Source organism: Triturus cristatus, chromosome 6 (assembly GCF_964204655.1).
Source record: "Triturus cristatus chromosome 6, aTriCri1.1, whole genome shotgun sequence".
Classification (NCBI taxonomy): Eukaryota; Metazoa; Chordata; class Amphibia; order Caudata; family Salamandridae; genus Triturus; species Triturus cristatus.
This window is the reverse complement of record NC_140589.1, coordinates 1446747452-1446772949: the sequence shown is the minus strand read 5'-3', so window position 1 is coordinate 1446772949 and position 25498 is coordinate 1446747452. Positions and strand designations below refer to the sequence as shown.

The 25498-nt window shown below is 41.9% G+C and overlaps 1 protein-coding gene across 3 annotated transcripts in view; it reads left to right on the top strand.

The window, feature by feature from the left end:
- ETAA1 (ETAA1 activator of ATR kinase) overlaps positions 1-15954 on the top strand; it is an 83777-nt gene extending 67823 nt beyond the window's left edge. For all 3 annotated transcript variants that reach the window (XM_085612511.1, XM_085612513.1, XM_085612512.1), the window contains exons 4-6: positions 4446-4564; positions 5073-7015; positions 15348-15954. In XM_085612511.1, the coding sequence (XP_085468637.1) occupies positions 4446-4564; positions 5073-7015; positions 15348-15463 (2178 nt within the window). In that variant the 3' untranslated portion in view covers positions 15464-15954. The remainder of the gene's footprint in view (positions 1-4445; positions 4565-5072; positions 7016-15347) is intronic.
- The last annotated feature ends 9544 nt before the right edge of the window (positions 15955-25498 follow it).

Here is a 25498-nt window from a genome sequence, read left to right as displayed (position 1 = left end):
CATATTTTTCCAGCTTGCTTTGCTGCGGTGCACGGTGGCCCTTACCGCCCATGATAGGAGGACCCAGCGCCAACCAGAAGACTGTTCTAGGCAGGAGGTAGTCGCCGCTGCCTGACTGCGCGAGCCCAGATGCGCACGGCCTTTCGGGTTTCCTTACCGCCTGTAGCTGCAGGGTATTATAGTTCGTAGCGGTGTCCGTCTTCCCCTGGAGACTCTCAGGTAAACAATGGTGGCAGGACCCTAACTGGGGTGGATCCAACCACTCCTCAACCCCAGCTAGAATATAGCTTCAGCACAAAGCACCAGGCGGCAATAACACTTCCTGCGTGGGCCACCGATCTGCCAGCGAAACATGGTTACTATGTCCGAGGCCCCACCGCCAGAGCCTTCAGGTTTGTGCCGGTTGTAGCGAGCCACAGCTCCTGGATATCCTGGATGTTGGCCTCACAGTGCCTCACTGGCGTACTTAACACTCCTCGCTGCTCCTCTGTTCATTATACCAGTACCGCTCTCACTTTTAATACAGGTCCCAGTCTGCCACAGGCCGCGCCAGATCCGCGCTGTACATACCTTTATGGAGTCCGCTTGTCACTTTCGGCGGGGCCCCTCCTCACTCCGGATGGGGCCCGACCTTGTCTGCATGCGTAGTCGCAATCGGACGCCTCTGCTCGTCAGCCGGGAACGTATGGGGCCCCACGGCAATTCGGCCCCACCAAGGCAGCAGGACCAGCGCTGCCCGGCTCACCCCTGGGTTTTAGGCGCTCTGACCAGCCGCGGCGCGAGGTCCCGGCTCCAATTTTACATCCAGGCCGGGGACCTCACGCTCGGCGTTACTGCTCTCCGGGACCTCGGAGAACGCTGAAAGCAGCAGCGAACGTCACCGCTGCACTCCGGTCCTCGTTACTGGAGTAAATCGTCAAGCAGGCAACGGATCAGTGACAGGATAGACAGGGAGAAACTCCTCCGGTCCCGGAGCTCTCTCAGGCCGCGGCCATCTTCGTTGGCCGCTAGCCACGTCCCCCGCAAGCACTGTTTTATAACCAGTAAATATGTCCAATTCCTATAGTGACGACATTAATATTTATTGTTATAGTTCATCATTTGTGGTCTCATGTCCAATTTGTGTGCAATCAGCTATATCTAAATTAAGCATGATCAGTAAAATTTTCCACAGTCCACCAACAGTGTTTTGCCCTGTTCAGTGGCTCACAGGCCTATGGCCTTTTCAAAACTCATAGTTCTAAGTTTGGCAAAAAGGGATAAGTAGGCATCCCCTACATTTTTTACATTGTTCCAAAACTAGGTGTCAGGGCTCTTACTTAGATTGCATGCATATCCACACTGTAAGCTAGAAATATTTCCTTTATATTTGGGTAGTAAGTCAGTGTTGATTTTTGGCCAAATAGACTTTGCATCCTCATTCTGTGATACTGATCCCTGAAGCTGGTCTCTTCCCCTTTGTTGGAGCCGATTTGAGAAAAAGGTGAAGCCAGAAATTAACACTCCTGCAAACACTTCCTAGGCTAAAGCTCTTCAACATCCCATGATGGATATTTGCACGATGGCCCTGCAATCCTCTGGGGTACTCCACAAGGATGGGGCCCAATCCTACAAGTTCGATGAGTCTGATAGTTCTGACTCCGCACCACCAGTGGCTCTGGCCTTGGTACTTATTCCGACGAAGCCGTTGCCTACTAATATGCTTGTCTCTTGCTTAGGGCCACTGAGGACACCGTCGCTGTCACCACCATCCTAAAAATTGATTTTTGGGCCTCCTCCACCCTCAAAGTCAGTTAGAGGACATCTTCGGTTCAAACTCTGAAGTCTATTATGTCTGTGTTGCTGAAAGCAGCGGAGGCACTAGAAATACCTTTGCCTATTACTGAAGCGAAGTACAGAATCTTGATGAAAATCCTACAGCTGTGGTTGGCAGTTCTGGGACCCTGCTGGTGTTTATTGAAGTGCTTTCTCTGTTTTAACTACAGTTCATAGATCACATGTCAAAGTAACTGTCGTCCTCTGATGCAAAGTTCATCCATCACTGGAGAGTTTGATCAGAGTCTAGGGAAAGAAAAGTATGTGTATGGCACTGTAGTTCTGTGCACTGCCAGTGCAACGTATCTGCTTGCACAGTACATCCAGGTCTAAGGTGAATTTGTTAATCTGGGTAGTGAAGGACATGCTATCCTGATTGTAATGTCCAAGTGTGAATCTCTTTGCCTGTACCAGGACCATTAAGTGGCCTCTGTTTTTTATGCCCTACAGTTCTCTGACTGGTTTCTTGGGGTGCCTACAAGAACAGTTAAGCCGCAGAGACTGGTTGAGGCATTCCCACCAATCCCTCACATTTAGAGGGTTCTGCAGAAGTTGAGAGGATCCTGCACAACTGATCCTTATCGTACCAGACTGCGAAAGAAAGAATTGGTCCATTGATCTGTGGGAACTGTAAATCAAACCACTAGTTCTTTCCCACACTAGACCTGTTTTCACAACATGATGGCTGGTTTGTCCACCCCAATCCTAAGACACTTCAACTGCAGGCATGGAGATTGGGTGGTACAAACATTTTGTTTGCCACCAGAAGTGGCGGGCACCAATCCAGGTGGGACGCTGGCCCAAATCTGTTGTCTAATGCGTGTCTGTGGGTTTGACCTCTTTCAAGTCACATCTGTCTGATGTGTATACTCTTCACTTTATCTCTCTCAACAGTGCTTGGTGGTTAGGTGGAGGGTTATTTGACTGCCTTGTTTGCCTTTTTGTACTGGGAGGAATCCTTCCTTATGGTCTCACCCTTCAAACCAATGCACAGTTGCTCAATTCATTTGTTTACTTTGAAGACTGTAGTCATGGTGGCATTAGCTTCTACATGTAGGAGTGACTTATTGGTCCAGCCACCTATCACTGTTTTCTATACAGACAAGCTGTTACTTCATATCTGCACATATTTACCACTGAAGGTCCTGTCTTCCTTCCACAGGGGTAAATCAGTCTTCCATCCTTCTTTGTTCTCACTCTCCAAGTAGGAAAAGAGCTTATAAGAGAGACTGGACTCCAAGCATGCTGTGCATTACTTAATTGATCACACAAGGCAGTGGTCAATTAGATCTTTGTGATCACCTTGCAAGTCTTGTCTCACAAAAACGTACAGATTCACAATGGGTGAACCTGTGTATAAGGATATGTTATATATTGGCCAAGAAAGACCTTCTGTCTTACATTGGTGCATACTTCATGAGCGCCACAGCAACTTCTATCTCTCCTGAGGCGTTTCCCGGTGGCAGATATTTGCTTGGTATACACTTGTTTATCGTTACATACCTATGCAGATCATTGCGGTCTCTACGCAAACACAGTGTGATAGATTTGGATCATGTCTTTGTTGCATGACTTATTTGGTTGACTTGCACTAATCAGTCCTGCATACAAGAGTGTTTTGCTTTGGGGGTCACTTATATGGTAACATTTATATGGTGACAATTCTGCAGACGAAGTATAAAAAAAAACGTATCTACCTTCATTACCAATACTTCTGGAGGATATTCTATCTCCCTCACTGCCATCTCTCCTACCCTGAAGTGATAGCGCCTCTAGTGTTCAGATTATATATATATGCTTTTGCTGTTATTGTCGCTATAGTTAAAGGATTCTCGGTTCCTCTCCCCATGTCTTAATTGAGCACAAAAATATTCAGGGAATTGGCTGATGCCAGAGCACTGGTCTGCCTGATACATACCCGAATATCACACCTGGGGTGGCTGAATCTGCGACAGGAGTAGTGTAGAGTCCAATTGCAGCACTGGAGAGCAGTTGCTGAAGAAAAGAGTTTTGGAGATCCACTCTGGCACCGATAAGTCTATTCCGCATTCATGTCCTGAAGTATCTTTTCTGAAGGTGACCAACTTTCTTTGTACTGTCTATTTTTTTGATGATTTGTTTGTGCTTCCCTTTCTAGTGCTGCTGGGCAAACAAGTATCGGCATGACATACGTTCACTTTGCCAATGCTGGTTTCCTTTGCTCCCTTTTGCTCTATATATAAATTCTCTCCCCTTTATTGTACTCTGGATGGGGTTTGAAGGAGGGAGATCAACATTTTGAGAAATGGTCTGAACAAAGCACAGGAAAGTATTTTTCAATGAATCTTCCATTAATTAATATTTTTGTGGATTAGCAATAAAAACGCACAAGAAATTGATGCTTGTAGTTTAACAATTGCTTGTGAATGGTGGTGACCGGTACGTGGACTGGGGTGAGATGGTACTGGGGATGATTTCTAAGGAAGGAGGAGGTTCATGACAAATAACAAAATGGAAAGCGTTTCTAATAAATATCCATTATTGTTTCAGTACAGTGTTGTGTTTTTTGACGCATTCCACTGCAACCACTACTTACAGTGCTAATGTTTAAGTGAGATTGATGTTCATTGTGAAAATTATTATTCTTTTAGGAAGAAAAACCAACCAGCTCTGAAATAGCTCTTCTTGGAATGTGGATTGGTGAAAATGCTATCCCTTGTACACCAGCAGTTGCAAAAATGCGAACCAGATCAAAATTTAGTGGTGCTAAGTAAGTTTAAAATATGTTATCCCTCTTTTATATAATGGTGACACTTGCTTTGCATAGTGTGATTGTATGCTCGGCTAGTCAAATGGTCAGTGCATGCATCTCACCCCCATGTGCTCTGTTGTCCAAAAAAACGAATCAGAGGCACCCCTAGGGTGAACCAACTGTGCACTACACCTTCCTTTTCTCAGTTGCCCCAATCCCTTGATGCACTCTTCACCGCATAAACACCTATCTCCAATACAAGTCCTCACCTATGCTACGTAGGCCACACATGCAGACAGGAGCAGTCTTGCACTCATATACAAGTCTTCCTGGCTCTGCACCCTTAGCAAACCATCAACACCTACGTCATTTGAGCTCCACACCAGCCACTTTTCTCTCAGCTTCTCGGACTGCATCCTTCCAACTCACCACCCCGACCCAATAAGAATTTCATTTTAATGTCTGTTTAGTTACAGCAAGATGTGTGGTTTGTTTGCAAATGACTAATTACATGCATATTTTTCAGACATAAAATCAAGAATACAGATGAAGAACTGATGAAATTAGCTAAACAGTTTGATCAGAATCTGGTAGATGCCATCCAAGAGCAAGGCAATCCGGACCAGACTCCAATCCTTGCAGGCGGAGAGACTTTCATGAGGAAAGGATCAAGTGGTCAAATTCAAGAGGATGGCCCTTTACAAGGCACGGTATCAGAAGGCAGTATTGCACTGACTCTTCATCCAGTTCAAACGAGCTCTGGTATTCCTGCAGCAGAGCAATGTCTGAGGAACAGTCAAAAATCTGTTGACCAAGAGACTGAAGCAGCATTTAATGCCCTTTTTGATTCGTCGACGCAGAAATGTAGTGGCACATTAAGCCAGTGTCCATCGGATAGTTCCCAGAAAAGTTCACAGGGGAATTCATATTCAACAGAAACTAACAAAGACATTGTTTTGCATACCAGAGACAAAATTGTGCATAATACAGCAGTACTAGATATCGGACCGCATTTAGCAACTGCTTTTTCAACTCAGGACCAGATTCAGGTAGCAGAAAGGAAACAACCTGGAGGACTTGACACAGTGAAACCAATGGCTACAAATCAAGATGATTTTGATGATTGGGGCACTGACTTGTTAGAAGACGATTCTTTTTTAATGCAAATTACTCAAAACCCTGAGGTAATCAAGACGCCCAAAAATAATATGGCATTTTCTAAACTGTCTATGAAAACTCGTGTATCCAGTGAGGACAGTAAACTTTGTGTCCCGCCCAATGGAAAAATGACTCTTTTATCTAAATCAAACAACTTTCAACTCAAGCATAGCAAATCAGTTAAAGGTACCAGTGTTTCAAATGCTCCAGTTGTAAAGCCGGTTCATTGTTCAGATTATCCCAAGGAGGAGTGCAGTTTCCTCAAAAACTCAAAATGCTTTAAACGTGACAGTGTGCATTCATTTGAACCTACAACCCATAATGAACCTGCAGTTGTGACTTCACAAATGTCCATGAAACCTGAAGTTAAGAATGCGAAAGTTACACGGATGGACTCTTCCAACCAGCAGCCTGATAAGCTGCAGATTCCAAATAAGCCCAACAATCTAGTTTCCGAGTCCGATACCAGTAACCAGACCTCTGCAAGCTTTCAAACCAAAAATCACATTCCTTCTGATGACTGGAATGATCCAAAGTTTTCTGAGGAAATCTTGGATATGTTTTGTGAGTCTGACAGTCTTTTCGAACCAAATGAAGAGGAGGATGATTTGTTATACCAAGTATGTGATGACATAGAAAAACTTACCCAGACAGTAGAGACAAAAAAAGAAAATGAGGAAATTCAAAGAGGAAACAAGGTGTCTCAGCCCGATTCAAGCAAAGGATTTGTTTCGTCAAAAGCAGAGGAGGCCTATCAGTCAGTGCACACCAATCCCTCTAATAGGAGCACCTTCTCTCTGGTCACCACGTCTAAAGTCAATTCCAGTACTTCAAATCAAGTAACTGCAATAAGAAATATCAACTCTACACATCTTAAAGCACCTGTGTCATTCAGTTCACCTTCCTCGAATAGGCATGGGATTTCGCAGGGTTATGACCAAGTTTGTGGAAGTAAAACTAATCCACTTCAGGTAAAGTTTAACCGATCTAATTCTACGCCTGCCGAAGATTTTAGGTCTGCCTCGCTCCTTCACTTGAAGGACCCCACAAAACCTCTCAGCAACAATGTGGACAAAGCTCTGGATGCACCATCATTTAAAAAGTTTTCATTTACGAAAATCAAGACCTCACAATTGACTGGCGTTGATGTTGATCACAATAGCAGCAGGTCTGAAAATGTTTTCCGAACTGAGACCCATCTGCAATGTGGTGAGAGCAAGACTTTATCCGCTATACACGGCAATCTGCCAGTTATTCAACATCAGCCTCTTAAACGGCAGCTCTCGGAGTCCTTTTTGCAGTCAGCAAAGGGTATTTATCTTTTTATTATGTTTTGAATATTTAACCATCGTATTTCATGGTAACCTTAAGATAAGTAATACCGAATGTTTGAAATTACTGTGTGCAGTGTAACAATGAAAGAAAGTAAATCCAATTACATAAATCGAAAATTGTTTATACTTTGATATCCTAATGCAATTAATGCGCTGTACATTTAGTAAAGGAAACGTTTCATGTACACTATAAAGACAAAAACAACATACATTTTAATACAGTCGAGCCATTAGTTTGGTTTGAGAGAGGCCAGGACGCAGCACAATTTACCCATAAGTCTTTAGCCCCACATCTTTAGTTAAATAGTTCAGATTTCATTCACTTTTTTAATGCATATTACATTTTGAGACACGTACCTAAACTTGCAGATTCCGGACTGCTCCTTCAGATAATGCATGGAAACTTTTCAAGACCATCGATGGCCAAAATGCTAATGCAAATGCCTCCATTAAAGGTAATCTTGTGCCGAAAGAGTACACTAATAGACAATTGCATGCAGTGTACGTCGCAACATATGATAATAAAGAGATGGAGGGGAACGTTGGTAGTCAATCTAGGCAAACAACAAAGCCGAAAACAAATTTTGCCTGTTAAAGGTCTAGAGTCATTCACTCTTGCTACGTGTCACAGGGACGATTCCTATATCAAAACGATGCATTAATTAATAAAAACACTCACTTGAATAAGATATCGAGAGATAGTAAATATTATTAGGGAGGACATTATTGGTGTAGACGCTATGTGCCCAGTCTATTGATGGCTACCATTAAAGATTCTGAAATGATTGCCTGCATTTAGTGATGGCCACTTGCCTATAAAGGTGAAAGGTCTAATTTACAGAGTCATTTGTGCATGTGAGTTGAACTTAAATGCATAAATATATTGATTCACAATTACTTTTGAAGTTCACAAAACATAAATGTGCACACAGAAAGGGATTCATTCGTACACAATGTTCACTATGGTGAAATGGCATGCATGATTAAAATCCAATTTTGGTGGGGTTGCTGAGAGAGGTGCTTATGTACAGGAAACAAAAGTTCAATTGCTTTAAAATAATAGGCATTTTTACATGCATGTTGGCACACTTGATGCAATTGCACGTGCAGAACTCTCTCCAGAAATATGCGACTATTGAAAACCTCGGGGAAATAAAAATAAAATGGAAAGTAAATCTGCACTCAAAAGTGGAATAAATCTGAGTGTATATTTAGATAATTTCTGTTAAGTGAAGGAAGTAGCCAGTTTAGGGTCACCTGGGTCACTCGCGACCACCTCTCAGCCTTCCATACCAAATGAAGAGTAGGTTAGACAGTAGAGAATACAAACCAATATATGTTTATTCAGATACACTCGGGCGGAGCCCGAACTGCCTAGTCTCTTAGGAGTGCTGCAGAGGGACTGGCATCAGCAAACATAGATACATTATGTATATTTCAGAACCAATGAAGGCACACTCATAATGGAATTTTCCAGGCAGATGCAGGTAAACAAAGAGGTACAGTATGATAGGTTTTGACTCTCAGGCTAGGCACACACTATCTCCTACCCAAGGTCACTCTGTCCCTGCCCGCCACTAGACTAGTGGGAGAAGGCCTCTATCTTGTGGGAAAGGTATGCGCTAATAAGAACAGTGTATTCATTAGCAGAGCAAAGCCTTGGAGAAATGAACCTCACCAGAAACCGTTTTTCAGAGAGACAGACATTATTTTAGATCATGGTTCAAAATGGCGGCCAAACAAAGTGGTGCAGTGAATGCTAACTTGCATAGAATAATGCGCAAGCAAAGGTAACAAAAACATATTCATTCCAACATAAGAATAAGCTCTTGTGACACTGATCTGTAACTTCCCCTAATTTCAGTTGGATCTTACCGGGAGAGCCAGAGAAGCAATGCTCCCTCCTATTACGTTGCCTGTTGTCCGGTCCTAAAATCTTTGATTGCTATGAACCCCAACAAATCAGTCATACTCCCTACTTTTAAGTTTTTCAGTTCCCTTAACCACAAATACTCCTTAAAATGATTTTTAATCAAAGAGCGAGAAATAGGTTTAGCTGTGCCCGTTGATCCCCAAAGAGAAGGCAAACCTAGTTTGTAAAGCATCAACTTGATATAACCAATCCAGGTGATCTTCTCACACACCAGGGAATTTAAAAGTGCCTTGATGGAAGCTCTGCAGCATTACAGTTCTTTTGTAGACAATAGTTTTTGCCAGTACATGATGGGTGTAGCAATGATAGCGTGATTGATAGGGTAAAAACACATGTCTAGGAGTTGTGGGAAACGAGGGGCACTCTGCGGAAGGTTGAGGACACTCCTCATAAACCTATTTTCTATTTTGCAGAGTTTGTCATACCCAGCGGGTCCACAGAGTCCTGTGTCCTACATGGCTGAGATTTCCACTTTGAGACTGTAAATCTCCAACACTGGGGCAAGGGAGCATGCATTGGCCTTCTTATGCAGCTTAGACACAACCCCAGATTCTTGTTGGAGTTTCATTACACTTTTCCTTATGCGTGTGGACCAGCTCATTTTGCGAATTAAACATACCTCCAAATACACAAACTCCTTCACTTGTTCGAGTGAAACACCATGCACCATGATCTAGGCCCTGGCTGATTTATAAGGATTGAGCACCATAAATTTTGTTTTTGTGATACTTAGCTCAAGGCCTTGTGTGCTGCAAATATGTAGAAAACGATCTGCAATTGCCTGGAGCCCGTGCAGAGTTTTAGATATTAGTAGCGTCATCTGCAAAAAGCAGAGTGGCAATTTTATGGGGACCAACTTAGGTGCATTGTATCCTGGGTAGTCGAGTTCCTGAATGAAGTCATTAATGTAGAGTGTGAACAGTGTAGGGGCCAGCACACAGCCCTGATGAACACCAGATTCAATGTTGAAAGGGTCATTGAGCTCGCCATAATTGCCATATCTAACCCTGGCCATGGTATGCGTGTGTAGCCTGATTAGAACAGGCAAAAGGTTTTCGGGGAAACCCATCTCCTTCAGCAGTTCCCATAGCTTACCTTTAGTGATGGAATTGAAAGCTGATCCTAGATTGACAAAGACCACATATAAGTGGCCATTGTCGAGCGGTTTTCCAGTAGCGGCAACAAAAGCGGAAAATTCGGTCCACCGTGCTTACCTTGTTTCTAAAGCATGCCTAGAACTCCGAGAGAATGGAGTTGTACATGGCCCAGTCCGATAACTGCCACAGAATGAGATGGGGAAAAAAGTTTGTGGGAGGAGTCAATAAGGCTCATGGGCCTGTATTTCCCTGAATCATCTTTACTGCCTTTTTTGAGAATAGGTAATATCTCAGCGGTTTGCCAAGACCGTGGGATAGGGCTACCTTCCAACAAGGAGCGGAAGAGCTGCTGCAAATATGAGGACCAAATGAAAGGTTCGGCCTTAAATGACTCCTCAGGGATACAATCGGGACCTGGAACTTTGTGCGGGAAGAGCCATAATTGCCTCCACAACGTCCTTATACTCAAAGGTCAGAGGGGTGCTGCCAGCACAAGGACAGGAAGTAACAATTTCCATTTCTCTATTCCCACAGATGGATTTGGCTGCATAGATGTTTAAGAAATGGTCTACCCAGGACTGGGGTTGAAGGTTGTAATCAACACTGGTTACCATGAGCCACTATCCCCCAGAATGACTTGGTATCACCTGTCCTAGTTGCTGCAACCAGGTCCTTTCACAGCTCATGTTCCCAGTCCAGATTAGTCCAGGCCTAGAAATGTTGCGTAAGCAGGTACGTTCCTCATTCAGCATTATAGTGAGAAAGGGGAGTTGGGGAGGAAAATGAAGAGGTCGATTTGTATTAGTTTAGGGAAATTTGAAGGTTGTTGTTCAAACATTTTATCCTGTTGACTGAGGGAGGAAGATGGATTAAATATTGAGTTATTCTGGCTGTAATGGAGAACTAGCTCCAGGTGGTTCATTACATATTTTATTAGAGACTGTTTCCAAAATGGTTGACTTGAACACAAACAATGGGACTAATTAACTTTGAGGAGGAATTTGACTCTATTTGGATCCTCAAATCCTCAGATGATAATGAATTTGATTGGTCAGGGGAACCGTCTTTTCCGCCGTCCCTGAAAGCTTGAAGGATAAGAGGATCTGTGCAATCTGATTGGTTGCAGCAACTGAAAATATTGCTGGCAGATAATATCTAATGACCCCCACCCCCCCCCCCCCCCCGCCCACCACCCCAAAAAAATTGGTTAAAATAAAAGCAGTTTTTCTTCTGTGATTTGTTTGTCCGAATTCCCGTTCACAGATTAATGGGTAGATCCAGAGGTTGTATGCTGTAGATCCAAAGGGTCAGTGGCACGAGGAATAGTGCTGAGATGTCTGTGAGGCCCACTTAGCACCAGAAGCACAATATCCCCAGTTAAAGGCAGTAGCTGGTTTGACCTGCACTCAGAACATGCTCACTTTGCCACTGGATTCAAGCTAGCCTGGCTGATGAAGGGTGTTACCCAGAAACCGGTCCCAGGATGCTTGTTTTCGGTTTAGGGAAGACCTGGTTTGGCAGTTCAGGCTGGACTGTTCCCATGAGGCACAGGGTCAAGACTGATTTGCATATAGCTGGGTCAGAACTGAGGTGGCGAAGTGAGCCAAAGAATGATGATGGATTCAACCCAAATCTGTGACTGGGGGCGAGTGTCTAAAAAGTTTCAGCACTCCGTCCATCATATCCTTGTGTTTGCTTTATGCACTCTAAAAAGCAACAGGGTCTGGCTTATTCCTGGATGAAGGGGCTTGGGTGTAAAGAAGGTAGAATTGTTCTTTTAAAGATCGTTAATTGCATGGTGTGGTTATGAACTAAAATCCATGAAATAGTTTTGCCTAGTTACACAAACCTATATCTGGATCCCTCATCATAAAAACCATAATTTGCTCCCCAAATGCTCGTGACCTCTCAATATTTATAGCCATAAATCACAGTACTTAACACAAGATCATGACCATATCCAAACAAAGATGTAGTGATGACTATAATGACAGTGGTAAGGTAATTGTGATGTCATTAGTGCTGTAATTTATGATGGGTCCTGCCTCATAATCTTTGAGGTCACGATTAGTCCACACGGTGGGGCAATTGATTCTGTTTTAAGTTCACTTGCACTTTCCATTGAAGAGGCCTTTTTTGTTTTCCAATATCGGGGCACTGTATGACAGATCTGCACAAAATGTGGACCCCAGTTACCTTTTCTTGTTACGTTTCAGTACGCAATGCTTTGTGCATCTTTAGAGGGTAGGAAGTGGAGCTGAAGGAGATTTCAGCAATGAAGCATTTCTGTTTTAGCTCTAGTAGAAACGTCTGCTACCCGCTACAGCAAAAACTGCAAGACTTGGCATGAGACTAAAACTTTGCTCAGCCTAGTGGTATTTGTTCAGTATTAATCCATTCAATAGTTTTAAAGAAATTTGTGCTACAAAAAGGTGTCAGCACACTTTGAAGGTTTAAATTCTGTATTTAGCTTGACAGTCAATTTACGAATCTTGATCCAAACATCATACATTTAAAAAATCTGATTGGACAAGGGATCTTTTTTCCTTTGCAGTCTCCATTTTTAATAGGAGGATATGTGAAAACAGAGGATCTGATTGATTCACCGTAACTGAACATTTTTGCAGCAGTATGCATTGCAGGATACCACTTAACACTGAATATTTGGACTAGGAACAAGGCTTAGATCGTGAGGGCAGGATCCGAGTGCCCAGTGGGCAGTGACCAGAGCATACCGCACATGGCAGACCATGCATAGCTGGTCTGGGTGCTTCGACGTGCAGGACATGGCCTGGCTTACAGCTGATTCAACCTAGTTAGGTTGATGGGACTTGGCACATGACCTGGCCTATGGTTTTTCACTGTTCGGATTGGACAGAGCTGAGGGTATAATCCACTCTTTACACAGCCAAAGCCGGTGCCCAGCAGGTATTTGCTTTGTCAAGGAGTATATCAATACAAACCCCAGAAAAAGCCACTCAAAAACGCTTTGCTAATAGAGTAATACAGTAAAATACTCTGAATATCAATTGTTGATGGTTGATTTCTGCTATTTTATACTGGCATTTCTGTCACCGAAAGATATGACATTATGTAATGCTTTATCAATTAAACTGAGCCGGTTTCCAGTCCTGCAGTCTTGAATTCTGTTCCTCCTCATAATTAAATTATTGCTCGTGCCTCTTTCTTTGGTGGTAACTTTGCTTGAGTGTACCATTTTATCCTGAGGATGACCCTATCCATTTGCTGACCCTAGGGTTCAAAATGTAGAAACTCCTTCACCATCAAATTGCAAAATCTCACTGTTATTTAAAAAAATAAATGTGTTTTTCTGTATCATTATGTGTATGTTGCACTATTGCTTCACCCACAAAAACTCTTATTTCTATGCACTTACCTTTGTAGTTTGTTTTGCCAGCAGGAATACTTATATAATTACTTTCTAAGTATCTTTGTAAAGATCATGTAGGCATTTATGATTAAACCTGCCGTTGTTATTTTTAAACGGCATTCTTGCTGGTTGTTAATTAGCTTTTAGCTTATGAATTTGAAATACGGTGGGTAGCTAAATTTGGAATCACTTGAAACTTTTTCAAATGAACCATGTGCACATTATTTCTTATTTTTTGCACCCAGGTTCTTTTGGAAGTTTAAAGTCACACTGATTTTGTAGCATGTCACTGCAACTTTGTAATTGCACCTTTTCTAGGATACTGTGACACAGGAGGATTTGCAGTGGTAATGGTCTTTGTTAATGTTTAGGTGTGCCCATGGAGTTGTTCTTTGTAATGACAAGTTGCTTGTTGCCCGTTAGAGGACCTACCCTTTCCGTCTTGATGTATAATGGCCAAGGCCATCAAAGTCTTTCAACTCCATATACTCTTTAAGAAGACGGATTGTGTTTTTTGTGGCACTTAATTCCATTTAATCTTCATGAGGTTTTTTGCTAGTAAAGCTGCAGTCCTTGTTAATCCTGGAATATCATATTGAGATGTCATCTTTAATATTATATGACGTCATAAGCTTTTTAAAAATACGTTTTATGATTGTAGAGTTAACAATAACTGGTGGTTTTCAGTGGTTTTTACTGTATTTATTGTAACCATAATGTTCTTTCAACTGCTTTTTTTTTTTTAATGGAATTTACTTTTTATCAAAACATTGGTTATTATATAATCTTAAGATGACATAACTGCAAGGCCATGTGGCCATATGAAGCATGCATTTAGCCATGCCCTTTGGTCAGTGACTGTACTCTTGTATGGCAGGACTTTAAATTCGACCATTTTGTCCATGCTCTTTGCCCCCAATACCTGTATGCCTAGTATGCAGCCATGTTTTTCTTACTTTGCCAGCAGTGAATGATATTTGACACTGCCTTGCAAGTACAGGGAACAGGATTGATCCTCTGTCCTATTCAAAGGTACAACATTTCTAGATATTTGAATTAGGCAGACGAGGACTTAACATTTGCTGGCATTTTGTTAGCTACCATATGTGTGAAAGTGTACTTTTAAATGTGTATTTTTCCTAAACTGTAACAAAACCAACCATGTTGGTTTTCACGTTTTAGGTCGCTCTCAAAGCTGGATATTTCTGTTTAATAAAGAGTGTCTTGGGCTTCTAGGTTGTGGGAATTCTGCACTTTGCCGCTAATGGTTTCTGTATTTGTTTTTCAAAAGAGAATTTGAAGAACCCTGTCTGACCCAACCGATTTCTTAAAGGCTGACTGCACAAATGAGCATCTCGACTGCCAATCATATTCTGAGCTCCTATCCAAATTTTTAGCTCTGTAGCCTCAAGTGTCAAAATTTCTGATTATCAGTGTTTTTCTAATAAACATAAATGCACAAACAAAGTGTACAGGAACTCCAACATGCCATGAAGAAAACTGTACCTGTTTGTACATGCTAAATGTAAGGTTGATCCGTCAAACGGGTACTGTATTAAAAATGGAAAATTAAGGCCTTCTAACTCCTCTCGCCTCCTTGTGCATGTAACTTTCCAGGGTCAACTTTTGGTTAGTTTACATATTTTTACTAAAAGTTTTGTGCAGAGTGATCAAATATGGCCAAATTTATTAGTGAAACACAAACCATGTTACAGATTCAAGCTGTCACTGAATCTACATGACTTCTTATAATTTTATAGTTTAGTTATCTAATGTACTAGTGTAATAATACAGTTAGTTAAACCAATGAAGGAAATAACCGGAAATATTAAGCATCTCTTTTAAACGTTTTCTACTTCCATGATGAAATTTGTTTTGTTTTTCATAGTGCTCACTGCCGAAGAAAGAAGTCAAAAGTGTTCTCAAGAAGAAATTGAGAGGAAGAAGCGGGAAGCTCTTGAAAGGCGGAAGAAGCGAACACAGTCACAATTGAAGCATACCTGATATGTGTTATTTTACTTTCAGAGTGACAAATTTTTTTATAAAAAAATATGTATATTGACTGTTATGTCTAAGACCTTGCACCTTGGTCTGAATTATTCATGCTTTCTCTGTGAGAAATTGAGTTGAAATGAAGCACTAATAATTGTATCTAGTTTTAGAAATGAGCGTTTGTGTGTAAACGCTCCTTCCTGTGAAGTGAGTACTATTAACTTAACCAATACTTTAGAACAGTTTGGAGAGAGTATGAGCACCCTGGTTCCAGAGAATCACAGCATATTTTCGAGATGAAGTTCTTTGAAAGTGATTTTTCATGCTCCTCCATTACAAAATCAAGCCTTCGGAAAATGACAACCTACAGCATATTTAACTAATTTGGTAAAATATGCCCCAACTCCTCATTTTGGTGAATTGGGAGCAATTTTTGATTTTTTTCCCTCAAACATATGTGTTTCACTGTCTAAGTAATAAAAATATAAATGTTGCAATTTGAACGACTCTGCTGTTGCATAGAAATTATATTAGGAAACCTGACTTTCGTGTGCATTTGGTTTCAAAATGCTATGAGTACATCTGTTAAATGAACTGGTTCTAGTTTCCAGCATCTTCCAATTTGCTCAGTGTGGTAAACATTTTTACTTGCTACTGTGGTTAGTCCATTTTTACCTATTTAAACCAATGTAGATCTTCAACTTCCCTGACATGCATTCAAAGGCAAATGAAATCCATTGTTAAAACATGTCCTTGAAACCGCATACACAACACTATATGAGAGACCAGATAAGTTATTTAAAAGTTTAATTTGGTACTTCGACATTTAGTCATTGTTTAATAAGAATCAAAAGAACGAGTTTCAGTGGACTTGAACTATAAAGCCATTTTATGGTTGCAAACCCTAGCGTGGGTGTCTAGAGCATGGCTTCCAAATAGCAATTGGTGTGTATCAATGTTTTGCAAACGTAATCCGGTCGAAAACATTGAAAAGTTACAGAAACCTTAGTTTAGGTGGTAACACATTCGCAAACATACCCTTTGTAACAGTAAAAAAAAGTTGCTGAGGAGTAGGCAGTGGCTCATTAGACCACTCTCAAACAAACTTTAGAACAAATACTTTTCTTTTTAAATGCATCCTTCTTTCCTTTAAGGAAAAATGGCTTTATTAACAAAAAGATTTTTACTTTATTTAAATGCATGGTGGCTTTGCAGACCCCAGCATCATCCCTGTGATGGCATCCTATTGTAGTTGAGACACTATTTGTGGCCTGCATCATGAATATTGATGAGGTAGGGTGGATTGCAACCCATGACAAATCGGAATTCTGTGAACCAAAATATTAGTATATAGGTCAGTTTACAAGATTCTATTCCATTCACAAAAACGTTGGTGCAGAATTTGCGACCACTTTTTGCAAATCTAAATTTCAAACTTTAGGCCCTATCTTCTTTCAAGTGTTCACGACAAAACAAAATGTCTTAGTAGAAACATTCACCAAAAAAGATTCACCTCTGCTTGACCAAATTCTCTGCTTAACTCTGTTGACCACACATAATCACACCCCTGAAGTGCTTATTTAATCCGTTAGCAATTGGTTACACTGTACATCACCAATATAACCATCTCAGTGAATTCAGCTTACTGATGACGTTTTTTCTATACTTTTCAAAATTATTTCCCATTTTCATCCAGAGGAAATACTTATGTTGTTTAATAACTTTAAAATGATATGCATTTATTTTAAGGCAAGTGTATTTGCTTCGACATCATCCAGCTTGCCATATGCCTTCCTGAAATATGATCAAATGAGAGAAAATCTTTTTCAGTTCATTGTGCTGCACATGGATACTTTGAATATATTTTCTCCGAGTTTTGAAATAATGTACACTATCAACAGCATAAATATACAGTTTATGTGACATTCTGTAAAGATACATTTCAACTCTGTTGGTCTGTAGGTGATGTTTATGTATAAGTCATAACTAAGCATTGTTGTCTTCACACTGGATAAGGAACCCTCCCCCCCCCCCCCCCACACCCACACTCTAATGTGAATGGTATTGGCAAATGCAGTGATGTAAAACTGGTGTTTTGTGAAAATGAAGTATTGAATGCAGTCATAACATTTGTTGTTATGAAATGAGTACTTCAGAGGTAGAGAATAATAGCTACTCAAGGTAATCTTTTTACATGGACCTATGTTTCTTCATGCTGGTAAGGCATCATAACATAATATTATTTTAACGGAATGATACATCTACTAGATCATTAAATATGATTTTTGGATTGTGTAAGCTGTTATCAGTTAGTGACCATAAACACACAAAACCCGGTCTCTAAGTCTAATTATTTATAAATGAAGTGTATATGTCGCTTCTATTTTGTATTCTGCGAAAAAAAACCTCATATATGGTAGTGTGCAACCCTTATTGCCTTATTTTGTTTTAAAAAACTCTTTCCAACAGACAGTCCCCAAGAAAGTGAATGGTGACTGAAAACTAGTTTACAAAATTCTCAATCCATTCAATACACCAGAAATAATGTGAAAAAAAGTGAGAGGGACAAAATGACCCCTCACGGGCGCACCACCAACGGGGTAACTGGTAGGTACTCACCAGATAGGCCCCCTATTCTCATCATAGGCAGTCATTTTTGTCCCAAAGAAAAAGTGTCCAAACAAAAGAATAAACTTTGTTAGTGCAGTAGAGTGATAAATAGTCACACTCCACGTTGTGACAAAAAGTGATTAAAATTGACAGACACACCTTTTTCACAATTACTTTATTATTCAAGTGTGATTTGTCAAATAAAAAAATAGGCTGGTTGCTAACCTTGCAGACAAAAACCAAATGCCAACATGTTTATTTGCCACGAAATGTTGGCAAATTCTTCAGGGCCAGACACTTCGTCACAGCACCAGTGTTGGACACACCATTCTTGTAGACCTCAAACAGTTTAAGTCTCTCATACCAGCTTGCGAGGTAAACTTGTAGTGTAGCGAACTCCTCATGTGAGTCCTCCTTTATGATTGACCCTTCAGTCATTATGTCAATCGACAAACCAAAAATAAGGCAATAAGTGTTGCACACTACCATATATGAGGAGTTTTTCGCAGAATACAAAATAGAAGCGACATATACACTTCATTTATAAATAATTAGCCTTAGAGACCGGGTTTTGTGCGTTTATGATTTCTGAGTGGAGGGCGACCCGCAGTCTCTTTTTACCCCTGTGCTCCTATTGGAATAGATCAGTTAGTGACCACCATCATACAATGTTTTCATGTGCCTTATATGGTGCCACCTGTTCTGCAACATTTGGGTGTATCTTAGATTTTTTTTATCCTAATGAGCAGGCTTTTTAACTGTAAGGACCTGGATTGAATATGCTTAAACATTTGGCTTTGAAAAAGTAAATGTACACTGTGAATACAGATTTTAGGGTAGATCTTTCACTTTTTTGTTTTTATTTCCCGTACAAAAGCAAAGTAATTTGGCACAAAAAGTAAAAAAAAAAAAAAAAAAAAATTGTGTTCAAGCTAGATACTGCCAAAGAGGCTGGTGCCTTAGAGCCACAGCATCTTCTAATACTAAAGAATAAGAATTTCTTTGTATGTGGATGGATAACAAAAAGGTAGGGGATAGAGGATAAGGGCAGAAGAGTGGGCGACCCAATGAAAAAAGAACTTTGAGAAACACTATGCCCCCCAAAAGAACACCATAGATATCAAAATCATTCAATCGGAATGAATTCTGACAAAACCTTTTCTGAAATAAAACGTATTTTGTATAGTGCGTGATTCTACATTTCGTGCCATAGGCATTATGTTTCTCCCAATTTAATGATACTCCTTATTCAATCCCAAAACAATTAAGAGCTGAGTTTAGTTTACCTGGATTTGGGTTTCTTAACTTTTGAATCGCTCCAGATGTGGGCAGCGAGCACTGACCCATTTTATTGACTTTTTTAAAACAGCCATGGTGACCTTACAAACTTCCTTTCTGGTATCTCAGTAGACACTAGAGAAGTCTCTCCCAAGCAGTGTTCACTTTTATGAAATATCTTTTAGGGGGCAGTGCTGTACTTGTTATTTTTATCACAAGTGTTTGTACGGGAATATCTAGTCCACATATATCATTGCTCTGTGAAATAGTAGCACTAGTGTACGTTGTGTCAAGGTACATAGCATTGGGCCCAATTCAGGAAGTAATTTTGAATTCTAGTGTTTCACAAAAACTTTTTTATGCAAATCTATAAAAGGTTGAGATTTCCAAAACTGTATCCAACTGCACCAATTAAAAACGGTTTGGGTAAAGTGTAAAGGTCCAATATATTTTCTCTACGTGCAAGTATTTTTCCAGTACGAAAACCATTTCCCAACTCTTCCTATGCAATGATGTGTATTTCAAAAGCCCCCACAACCAATTTGCAAACTTAACTGCAGTATCCCTGAAACTAGACTTGGGAGTGGAAATTGCATCTTAAACTCCATTTTGAATATCCACAAAGGTAGACAGAAACTTACCACATTCCAAATCGAAACTCTTAGGCATCCCACGGATACATCCATGTTCCTACCTCCACCTTTTTATATAATTGTGGGCTTTAGGTGTCAGAAATCCTTAAATCCTGGTTCTGTCAAGTAAACTTTGAAAATGTCCCAAAATCCTGGATTGTGCAGTAACAAATTAAATTTATGCATGAAAAATATTGAGTATCATCCTGCTATTTAGGGTGCGTATCCACAAGAGACAATCTGAAATATCCTTTGTCCTATACAGAAGCTGGGACAATCTCCATATCCTTTACCCTATATAGTTGCAGGGGCAAGTGATAAGGGCCATAAATATAGAAATGGCACAACTAATGTATAATAAGCAGCTAGATAACTCTAGACTCTCTTGGGATCATAGAGACATGGAAATACATATCAGATAATCCTTGAGAGACGGGACGGCGACCCTGTCGTCTCACGTCCAACATACAATGCTTTTGTGATGGGGGAGGGGGGAGAGAGGGGTCGCTCAGCTCTTTGCTTTCTCTATCTTCCTTTTCACTTTCACCCCTTTTTATCTACACAAGGGTTCTGGCAAGTACTGATAATCTGCTTATCTGAGAGACCTAACATAGCTATCCACACAAATCCGAGACCCAGTCCACACGCAGTTCACAAGCGGCCGCTAACCATACCACACTGGGTGTGGGGGGGGGGGGGGGCAAGTACCACCTCGAAGCTCAGGCCCCGGAGATAGTATAACCATGTATTTGGTATCTAGAGTAGACATACCAGACATGACATGCCTTTCCATAGATCCACAGTAATACTCTCAGCCTGGCTTCTGACCTAAATATAGTATCCCTCAATGTCAAAGGGCTCAACCACCCCATTAAACGCAGGAAGATACTAGACTACTTGGCGAAAACTAAGGGAGATGTAATCCTCTTACAAGAGACCAAACTATCCATGGAGGATGCCAGGTTTGTGAAAGGCAACTGGATCTCACAGATGGCTTGCTCACCTGCCGAAAGGAAGAAGCGAGGGATCATCACACTGCTATCTAAAAGATACAACCTAACACTAGAATCTCAATACCACGATGAAGAGGGTAGACTTTTGATCACACATCTGAGAAGGGGAGAGGAGCTAATCCACGTAACTAACATATACGTCCCAAATACGAATGACCCAACCTTTTGGGAGGGGGTATCACACAAACTAGATAGCTTCCCCAGAACGACCTCATGGTGGTGGCGGGGGATTTTAATAGCTCACTGGACCATAGAATGGATTGACAGTCATCCTGCCAATATCAGCTGACGAACTGTCACATCACACTCAAAAATATTTGCTCTAAATTAAACCTAAAGGACCCATGGCGCCTCCAGCACCCAGACACTAGGGACTACTCATTCTACTCCTACCCACACAACTCGTACAGCAGGATAGACTACATACTAATCTCCGGGCCCCACACACATCTAATAGATAGCGCCTAGATTGGTTTCAGACCATTCATGTATTCGCCTAATGCTGAGTGGCTGTCACAATGAAACCGTACCCCGGAGGTGGCGGTTTAACAGCGACGTTTTAACAGTCCCCGCGAACAAAAAAAAGATTGAGAACTATCTCAGACATAGTGACTCACCGGGGACCAGTACTACCACACTATGGTACGCCCTGAAAGCTAACGTTAGAGGCACAATAATTGAAATAAAATCCAAAATAAACAAAAATGAAAACCTGCAGCTGACACAGCTCGAGCAGGACATTAAAAGCCTAGAAACGGCCCATGCCAGGGCCACTCAGGATACCAAACTCCTAGCGGACCTAACCCGAAAAAAGTATGAATATAACAAAATCCTGAGTGAAAGGACGGGGCTGTGGTTTTACAAATACAAGGCCCTTAACCTATGCAAAGCAAATAAAGTGGGGAAACTGCTCGCCTCCTACCTAAAACACAAACGCAACTAATTTACCTTCTCATCCATCACAGATTCAAACAACAAAACCCACACAAGAGACAAAGACCTCCTCAGCACGTTTCAAGAGTTCTATCAGGAACTCTACAAAAACGACCAGACCATGGATCTAGAGGAATGCACAAAATACCTCAACAGGCTCGTTCTTCCACAGCTAACTAGTGAAGACGCACGGAGATTAGGGCAGGAAATTGAAGTCGCTGAGATTACAATAGCGGTCAAATCTATGAAAGATAACAAAGCACCTGGGCTGGATGGGTACACAACCACCTTCTACAAGACCTTCCTAGAGCAGCTGAAAACTACCATGAAGCAGGTCTTTAATCACTGCAGATAGAGGGACTGTGTCTCAATCCATGATGGAAGCCAACATAATAGTCATCCCAAAGGAGGGTAAGGACCATCTGTCACCCAAAAACTACAGACCCATATCCCTTATTAATGTGGCCTGTAAAATATACGCAAAAATCTTAGCAACCAGACTCAATTCTGTCCTACCCAACCTGATAAGCAACTCCCTGGTTGGTTTCCTATGTACGCGGATGTCTAACGACAATACTAGACTTCTCTGCCACATACTGGAGCATACGGCCACAAAAGCATAGCCAGCAGTAGCCATTACCCTTGATGCCGAGAAGGCCTTTGACAGAGTGTCCTGGTCCTTCCTGGAGCGATGCATGCAATCTTTCAACTTGGGGGAAGGGTATGTACGGATGGTGATGGCCCTGTATTGGGATCCAAAAGCCAGTATTGTCATCAACGGGTCACTCTCTGAACCACTCTCACTACAACGAGGCACAAGATAAGGCAGCCCACTTTCCCCCTCGCTATTTTTGCTGGCACTGGAGCCCCTGGTCCGAGACATCAAGATAAACACGAACATAAAAGGGGTGGATGTCAATGGAGTTGAAATAAAACTTGTTGCATACGCGGATGACATACTAATAGTAACGGAGCAACCGAATAACTCAATTGAGGCCTTGATAGACACCATAGGAGAATACTCTGGGCACTCGGGATACAAGCTCAACAGGGATAAATCAGAAGGCAAACCACTGAACATCCACTGCACTAGGGAAATCGTAGGGGGATCAGGTCTAGTCTGGCAAACAGGAGTTATCAAATATCTAGGTAGACACTTTGGGTGTGACTTAATGAGTACACTAGGCCACAACGAGAAACTATTGCTAGAAAAGATAAACTCCTGGAGGCCTGGTCCCCAAAATTCATAACGTAGTGGGCCGAATTGAGACAATCAAAATGATGATCACCCCAATGATTAACTACCTGATCAGCGTGCTCCCACTCCTACTTACAGATGACTTTCACCGCATCTCTGATCTCTAAATTCCTTTAGCGAGGGAAGAAGGCGTGAATAAGCATAAAAAAACTAAGATTAGAGAAAAACCTAGGAGAGGTAAACCTAGCAGACTTCAGAATATTCCAAGCTGCATTTCTTGCAAGGCAGGGGTCCTACTGGATATCTCCCCCTAACGGATACACACCGGCCTGGCTACAAGTAGAGAGGGCCATCCTGAATGATCTGGACCCCCTGGCGCTATTAACAGCAAATAAACATACTCGCGCCTCCATGTCCATCTTTAAAAACACAAAAATTGCCTTACTAAAGATAGATAAGAAAATGGAGAGCATCATCAGGGGTTCTAGGTTGGTGTCACTCTGGGCCATCAGTAAGATCCTATACAAGGGGAAATGCCTAGTCTTCGACACATGGATAGAGAAAGGTATTCACCACCCATACCAACTAGAAGATGGGGCATATCCTGTCACTTTTGCAGAGCTGAAGTCTAGGCATAACCTAACAGACATTGACCTCTACAACTTCTTGAAAATCAAAACAGCCCTGTCCAAAACCAAACTATCACCCGCACAGCCGTCAATCACCCAGTACATGGCAAACATAAACAGACTAGGACACCAGGTCTCACACCTCTACAAACTCCTACGCCCAAAATCCACCAAACTTAACAATAAGACAATTAAGTATTGGGAAACACAAACCAAAAGCACACTTAATGAACAAGAACTGGCAACACTATGGACCTCAGCCTCACGCAATAAAATCTCCCTGGTGCTCTCATAAACAAAATTCTGGCTACTCCATAAGGCCTTCTGGACCCCGGCACGCTTATTCTCACTAGGTCTCGGGGACAATGCACTATGTTGGAACTGTAGCAAGGAAAAAGTGGACCTAGCACACCGTATCTACCAATGCCCAGCTCTCAAAACAAATCTTTGGTTTTATAAATAAGGTACTGGGCTGTACACTAACAACTGAATTTTCCTCCTTCGCCACCGCATTTATGACCGCAGAACTAAGATCAGAGCACAAGGACCTACTAGACCTGCTGCTGACCGCAGCAGTGAATGTGGTCCTAGCAAATTGGAAAGACGCAAGTAGGATCTCATACAAAGGCTGGTTCATCTGGATTACGCACCTCAGAGGTGCGGACAACATGGCACTACAGAACTCACCCTGGAGACCAGCAACCAGGTGGATGTGGAAATCACTCTACACATACCTAGACATTTACGAACCTCCATGAAACCAATTCTACCCGGCGGCACACCCCACTGACCCCCGTTAAGTGCGGTAAAAAGAACGTAACTGAGCACAATCACTATGGCCCCCGGATTGGTTGGACTGACTTGTCTCCCTATCTCGCCACAAGCAAGCCAGTGATGTGGCGGCTTGGTCAGGTGATTATAAGTCTCACAAATACAGAGCCTTTCTTGTGCCCTTCTCTCCTGATTTTTTTTTTCTTTTCTCTCACTAAGCCACGTCAGGTGGGGTTAGCCAAGCATATGTTTCGGAGTGATTGTAAACACTCTTGTAAAAACTACGAATGGCTAGCCTTGTAACAGAAATGCTAATGTCTTTGAATATAAAAAATCAATAAAATACTGTGAAATTAGGGTGCGTATGCTATCAGAGTACACAGAAGGCGCAGCTTTCTATGTTCTAGGAGGTATGCAGTAGATGGGAGCTGCAGAGGTATGCAGGGGCATGCATCAAATCCACCCTGTCAACTCTTTTGCCCCCTTCTCACTGCCCCCCCCCTTTCCAGGCCAAGAGCAGTCATCCAACGTAGTTCCAGGACCTCATACTTCAGTGGCTCTGCTGTGCATGTGTACATCGCTTCATCATCCCCTGGCCCACAGCCTGCTATCTTCTGGTATTGTGCTGTCAGCAATCTAGAGCTGGTGTTGGACGAAAGCAGGCACAGCGTAGGCCATCTGATGGTCTCCAGGGCACAGTGCAGGAAGGCACTGTGGCAGCCCATGGAGTGGCACATACTTCAGTTTTAGAGGTAGCCTGTACATCTGTTTGAAGGCATCATAACTCAACAGCTGCCACCTCTGTCCCCTTTGTCTGAGTGCATGTATATTGGCCACAGTGGTGCCTGGTCACATCGAACGGCCGCTAGGCTGCTGTGAGACAATGTGCCGCAGACAGGGACGCACAGAGAAGTAGGTATGTGAGAAGGTGGGATTGCTTATTCAACAAACTCCAGCTGTCTTGGCCCAAGCTAAGCCCCACC